The following is a 7500-nucleotide window of genomic DNA, read 5'->3' as shown; positions in this document are numbered from 1 at the left end:
AAAGAAAAAAAAAATAATAATGGAAGGAATAGACGTAGATACCCAAACCATTCCTGTGTGAAAATACGTGAAAGTGAATGAAAAAAGTATATATACATCACTGTAATTAAACAATTATCGGGTGAGATACGTGTAGGCAAATGAAAAAAAATGTAAAATACAATTGCAAATTTAAAAAAATAGGTAAATAAAAAGTTTAAACACTGTAATTTAATCGCTGTAAAAGTGTGTCATGGAGACTTGACGTAGGTATATTGTGGAAAAAATCTAAAAGAAAATGGTGGGTCACAGGCTTATGATTGATGGTTCAGAAATCGAGAAGTTGCCTTTGAAGGAAAAAGAAACGTGGTGTTTGGACGAGAGAGACTTGGCTAAATAGCTGTTCTGTGTGTGTGTGTGTGTGTGTGTGTGTGTGTTTTTTTTTTTTTGAAAGGCGAGTATAAGGGTCGTATTGATTGTTTGATGGAGGTCAGACTGGGTCACGTCTTGGTAGCGTTTTTTTTATGTTTTTCTTTTCTGTATATATGTATATAGGTAGATGGAGAGTTGGTTAGATATTGATATATAGGGACACACACACACACAATATATATATATATATATATATATATATATATATATATATATATATATATATATATATGTATATATGTATATTATATGTATATTATTATATAAAGTATATATATATATATATGTATATATTATATATATATGTTTTTTATATGCATATATATGCATATATATATATATATATATATATATATATATATGTATGTATGTATGTATGTATGTATGTATGTATGTATGTATGCATATACATTCCCCCTCCCATACCAGATATAAAAAAGAAAAAAAAAATAACAGTGAACCAACCGCGCGTGTTTGTTTTTATCCGCTTTCCTTGTGTCATTTTTCTTTGAACTCATGACCGAGAAGAAGAAAAAAAATAACATAAAAAAGAAAGAGAGAAAGAAAAGAAACGTGCGTCGATCTGCGTCACGGCGTCCTCGGGGGGAGCGCTCGACTGAGGAAAGTCACGTTTTGGCGGCAGAGGAGAGTCGGAAGGGGCGGGGCTTGCCGTTGCCATTGCTTGTGAGTTTGTTTGGGTTTTTGTTGGTTTGTTGTTGTTGTTTTTTTGTTGGTTTTAATTTTGATTTGTTTTTTCCTTTTTTTTTGTTTTGTTTTTTTCCTTTTTTCTATTTTGTTTTCTTCCTTTTCTTCCTCCTCCTTCTTTTATATTTCGTTTTCTGCTTATAATATTTTTCCTCGTGTATTGTATCCCAGATTGTGCGTGTGTGACAGACAGACAGACAGACGCAGACATTCAGACATTAAGAGACAGAGTCAGAGAGAAAGGGGGGGGGGGGAATCACTTGGATCAGTGAGAACCCAGACTAGCGGAGTTATACATTAGAAACGAGAATTGTAAATTTCCCGTGACACTCGCATTCACGCACACGCATACACACACTCGCAGTCACACTAGCACGCACAGACTCGCACTCACACTCACACTCAGCACTCACACCCACTCATCCACCTATCCACTCACTCATCCCTCCTCCTCTTCCTCCTACTACCCCCCCCCCTCCCCCGGCCCCTGTTGTCACTCTGTTCCCGTTACCGTTTCTCGCCACCGGATGGTCGGTACAGACTGTTTAAAAGGAAGAATTGGTCGTGCTGTTGTGGATACCCGTTTTTTTTTTTTTTTTTTTTTTTTTCTTTTTTTTTATTATTGCTTTTGGTTGATTTGTTTTTGTCTTACGTTGATGTTTCTTAAATGTGGAATTGGATTTAGTTTTTAAAGATTATATATATATATTTTTTTTTTACTTAATTGTGGTATTTGATTGTTTTACTTTGGTTTTTTCTTAATTTTGGAATTGGGTTGATTTTTTTGTTTTGATTTTTTTTTTTTACTTAATTGAGGAATTGGGTTATTTTGATTTTTTACTTTTATCTGTTACTTAATCGTGGATTTTTTTTAACTTAGATTTTTACTGCAGTGTCGATTTCTTTTTACTTTATTGTGGAATATAATTATGATCATTATTTTTCTTTATTGTGGAATTATTTGAATTTTTTACAGTTGATTTTTACTTAATTGTGTAATTGGTTGAGGTGGTTTACCGAGCTTGTCCGGTGGTTTTCTGTTGCGTTGTTGTTTTTACTTACTGGTATATGTGGGATATGTGTCCGTATGACTTATGAATTGGTCAGTGTTTGATTAAATGCCTTAATTTACATACACATTATTTATATTTGTCGTTAGCTCCCTATGTTGTCAGATTCGCCCCTGAGTTTGTTTTTTTTTCCCTTTCTTTTCTTTCCGTCTTTTATCATTTTCCCTTCGTTTATCCTTCGCTCTTTATTTTCGGCCTTCCTCTGCCTCGAACCGGCCTCGCGGAGTCACGGAAGATGCCGTGGAAAGAAGTTGCCTTTGACAGGATTAATGGCTGTGTCACTCGGTCGCCTGCGGGATTCTGCGGGAACCTGTAGGAGTGTGCGCGGTTCTGCGGGATTCTGCGGGAGGCGTGTGTAATGAGTATGCAAGGAGCGTGAGTCATTCGTGTGCGAAGGAGCGCATTGAAGCGTTGAATCGGCATCACCTTCGGAGAGGGAGATCAGAGTGGGATGTGTGTGTGTTTGTGTGTATATTATATTATATATATATATATATATATATATATATATATATATATATATATATATATATATATATATATATATATATATATATATATATATATATCTGCCTCGTGCATGCAAATACGGGGCCCCGTACACGTAACATGCATACATACATGTATACATCCACATATACACACACAGCGCACATAAAAGTGCTGTTTACACGAGTGTGAAGAGAGAGCGGCTGTTAACGGTCCGAAGTTGGCCGCTGAGAACGAGGGTGGCGGTTAATGTTTCTTATGATGATCAGAATGCGTTTGTTAATGGGCCGTTTTCCTTTTTTCTCTTTCCAGGAGTTGACGGAGCTTCATCACGAAAATGTGGTGGCGTTGCTTGACTGCAAGGTAAGTTTTTGCTTCGATCTTTTGTTGCAATTAGGAACATGAACGCCGATTTTTTTTTTCACGGATCTCCACTTACATGTGTTTATATATATATATATATATATATATACATATATATATTAAATATATATATAATAATATATATAATATTATATAATATTATATATAGATAATATATATACATAATACATATTATATATATATATATATATATATATATATAATATATATATATTTTATATGTATATGTATATAGCTTTATGTATAGTATTACGCATATTTTTAAATCTGCATTTATATGTAAAATATACATATGTACATTTCTATATGTATAATGTGGTTTAGTGGTAGCGTTCTCGTCTAGCAATTTCGCTTGACCCGCGTTTAAATCCCGCATTGCATATGTAACCTAGACATTCTTGCCCACAGGGTGTAACTTAGAACAAATAGCAGCCATCACAACCCAGCAATAACACTGTAACAAAAACTGTATTATTATTATTATTGTTATTGTTATTATCATCATCATACATACATACATACATGCATACATACATACATACATGCATACATACATACATGCACACATACATACATACATACATACATACATGCACAAACATACACACACACAACATAATTGTATATTATTATTTTATTTATTTATTATTATTCATATATATATATAGTAGAATAGATCATACATCATCATACATAAATACATACATACATGCACAAACACACGCATCCATAAATTATTCACACATGCATACTTCTATGCATACACAAGCACTACGGCATATACAAAGCATATATGTATATATTTTTGTGATGTATGCCTATATGTCCCTTCCACATATATATTGAATCGATCGGGAACTCCAGCGATAGGAATCAAAAGGCAAAACAGCGCGACTGACGACTTTCTTGAGTATTACCACCACACTTAATGAACGCCAGTCGGATTCTGTTTCAGCGTTAACTTCTCTCACAAGGTTATGTTTCACCCTTATTCCAGGTGGCCGTTGAGGTCAAATGCGTCATGCGTGCGATCGTGACGGAAGGGAGGGGGTGAACGAGAGAGAGGGTAGGGGGGAGGGGGGTCAGTCGGTCGGTGCGTTTACCTCGCCTTGGTTCAAGGTGGGCGTGAAGGCGTCGCTGTGGGCGAGGGAGGTCACGGTGAAAGACGCGAGGCTGTGGGCGTCGCTCTTGAAGGCGGTAGAAGGTGGGCGGGTTAGGGGGAAGGGCGGGGGGGCGGAGAGGGTGCTCGAAAAGTGAGGTCAGAGTGAAGAGGTTGTGTGAGAGGGAGAGAGCAGGGTCATGCAGAGGGAGGAAGAGAGGAAGAAGGAGAAGAAGGAGAAGATTGAGAGGGAGAGGGAGAAGGGGAGAGACAGGCAGACAGGCAGGCAGAGACACACAGACACACACACACACACACACACACACACACACACACACACACACACACACACACACACACACACACACACACACACACACACACACACACACAGATAGACAGACAGAGACAGGCAGCCAGTCATAAACAGACAGAGCCAAAGAGCCCTGGAGAAACAAAATCAACCGAACCAGACACACTCAGTAAGAGAATTAGAGACACGGAATAGAGAAACACAGAGCATAAGAAGTGAGTAACACACAAACAGAGAGAGAAAGGAAAACGTGATCAGGAGTGCAGGTGGTGATGTAATATCTCCCACAAAGGCCGCGGGTACAAGTGGCATTTTCCAGCGCCGTGCACGCACAGGTGCTTATTGCGGCATGAAAAAAAAGAAGAAAAAAAAGTGAAGAGAATAATAATAGGAAAAAAGAATTAATGTTTATTTTAGACGAACAGGAATAGTGGAACTGGTATGACGGAGGTTGACCGAATTTCCGAGCGGAAAGTGCTTGGTGTCTTGTTAAAAGCATTTCGACGCGCGCTCAATGTGTCCAATTTGGCACCTGGTCTCCTCGGGTTGCTGAATGACGGGAGATTAATAACTGGTGTTTGTTTGTCTGTCTGTCTGTCTGTCTGTCTGTAGACAAGCAGACAGGCAGGCAAGCAAGGATATCAAGTAGGCAGACAAACGAGAAGGCACGCAGGGCAGGCATTTATACAGACAGAGGAAGAGTGAGCGAATGTGAAAGAGCGCCGACAGATTCACACGTGAGACATTGATGACACGGTCTGTCATGCATTTGAATTATGAACGACCGCGTCATGAAGTCGTCCCGATGGCGAGCTGCTGATTTTTTTTTTCTTGATTTCCTTCCTTATGCTGTTTTTTTTGTTTTTTTTTTGTATTATCACTGTAACAATGTCATAGTGTGTTTAATGGATGTTGCTGCAGTGATAATGAAGCTGGTGATGATGGTGAAGATGGTTAGGAAGAGGAGAGAAGAATATTAAGAATGAGAATAATTGTAAGAACAATGATAAACCAAAAGTAATGATAATGATGATGTTGATAATGAAGGTGATATAAATAAGAACAATAATGATGATAAGACACAAAGATGCGAATTGTAGAAATGGTTGTAAAGCGTCGCCACCGTGCGCCCTCCGCTGACCGTGGCGAGCGTAGAGGCGGTGCCGAAGGCGAGGCGAAAAGTGCTGAGGCAATGGTGATTCTCTCTCTCTCTCTCTCTCTCTCTCTCTCCTCTCTCTCTCTCTCTCTCTCTCTCTCTCTCTCTCTCTCTCTCTCTCTCTCTCTCTTTCTCTTTCTCTTTCTCTCTCTCTCTCTCCTATACCTCCCTCCCTCCCTATTCATATCCCTCTCCCTCTCCCCCTCCATCCCTCCCTTCTTCCTCCCCCTCCTATTCTCCCTTCCCCTCTCCCTCCTCCTCCTCCTCCCTCCTCTCCTCCTCCCCTCTCCTCCTCCTCCTCCTCCTCTCCTCCTTTTCCCTCCTTCCCCTCCTTCCCTCTCTCCCTCTCTCTTTCCCTCTTCCCTCTCTCTTTCCCTCTCCCCTCTCTCTTCCTCCCTCCCTCCCTCCCTCCCTCCCTCCCTCCCTCCTTCCCTCCCTCCTCCCGTCGCCGTTGGTGTACGTGAGGACTGAGATGTTATGCCTTGACATTGTTAACTGAAAGTATGATAGTGTACAGTTACCTGCTGACGAAATGCACTAAGAATAGGAGAAAGAGAATCAAAGAAACAAAGGCAGAAGTAGTTATTTATTTATTTATATATTGTTATTTTATTTTGCTTATTATTCGTTTATTTGTTTGCCTTTTCTATTTATTGATTTATTTGTTTTGGGATGTGCCTTTGGATGTCTTCCAGAGGTCAAGGCGAGGAAGATTGGAAGGTAAGAAGGGTCGTGTCCAGCAAAGGATTAGAGGGAGAGGGAGAAGAAGGAGAAGGAGGAGAAGGGGAAGGAAAAGGAGAGAGAGAGAGAGAGAGAGAGAGAGGAGAGAGAGAGAGAGAGAGAGAGAGAGAGAGAGAGTGTGTGTGTGTGTGTGTGTGTGTGTGTGTGTGTGTGTGTGTGTGTGTGTGTGTGTGTGTGTGTGTGTGTGTGTGTGTGTGATCCCCCCTTGTCTGGTCGTACACATAGGACCCGATTAAGTGGTTGTGATCCTCCTGTTCCTTCATGGTCATACAGAGGTCTTATGTTGGCATAACAGGTCTGAAAGGCAGCGGGCGTGGGCGGCGGTGGGCGGCCCCCCGTTTGCGAGGAGTCAGGATGACTCGGCCCCTCCCCCCCCCCCCCCTGAGGCGTGGGACTCCTCTTCGCTCCGGTCTTTGTCCCGCGCGGCGCCGGAGCGGCCTTGCGCGTGCGGCCGGTTCCTCGCGCATCGGTTGTGGACGTCTCGATCAAGAGAAGCAGTTCACTCTTTCTTAATGAATGTCGAGATAATGCTGGGTTTTGGGGGAGTCCTTTTCATATGAAAGAGGTTCAGAGCGTAGTCATCGGGGAACGTGAGCGCGTGCGGAACGGCGGAGAACGTGTTCCGAAAGGTTCGTTCGTTCGTTCAGTCCCCCGCTCGGCCGCCCCTGCGTGAGCTCCCGGCGGGACCCCAGCGCGACAGCCCTTCCCGGTTCTCGCGTGTGGCCGCCGAGATCCCGCTGCTGAAGTTTCTTGACCTTAGCCATCTCGCTGCTGAAGTTTCTTGACCTTAGCCATCTCGCTGCTTCATAGGCCTTTTTTTTTCAACCCTCTCTTTCGCTTGCTCCTTCTCCCGAGGTCATAGACGAGGCCGCTCTTGAGTTGCAGCTTAGATCCGCGCATTTCTAAGGCCTGCTGGGTTTTGCTCCGCTTCTGCACTTTTTTTTTCTTTCTCGTGTGTTAGGCCTCGTGTTTCTTCCACCTTTCTCCTTTTCCTTGTCCTCACCTTTAGTTTTTTTCCGTCCTTTACTTTCTCTTCTCCCCGCTTTCTTCTCCTTCTCCCCCTCCTTCTTTCCCTGTCTTCATTCCTCCATGCCTCTCCTCGTCGCTCCCATCTCCTTTCCTTCTTCCGCAT

At 41.7% G+C, this 7500-nt stretch overlaps 1 protein-coding gene across 1 annotated transcript in view; it reads left to right on the top strand.

Annotated features, from left to right (window-relative positions):
• LOC119576735 (serine/threonine-protein kinase unc-51-like) overlaps positions 1 to 7500 on the top strand; it is a 96182-nt gene that overhangs the window by 2713 nt on the left and 85969 nt on the right. The window contains exon 2 of the mRNA XM_037924379.1: positions 2988 to 3038. Within this exon, the coding sequence (XP_037780307.1) occupies positions 2988 to 3038 (51 nt within the window). The remainder of the gene's footprint in view (positions 1 to 2987; positions 3039 to 7500) is intronic.

Source organism: Penaeus monodon, chromosome 9 (genome assembly GCF_015228065.2).
Source record: "Penaeus monodon isolate SGIC_2016 chromosome 9, NSTDA_Pmon_1, whole genome shotgun sequence".
NCBI lineage: Eukaryota > Metazoa > Arthropoda > Malacostraca > Decapoda > Penaeidae > Penaeus > Penaeus monodon.
The sequence above is the reverse complement of the archived record's forward strand: the minus strand, read 5'-3'. Positions and strand labels throughout refer to the sequence as shown.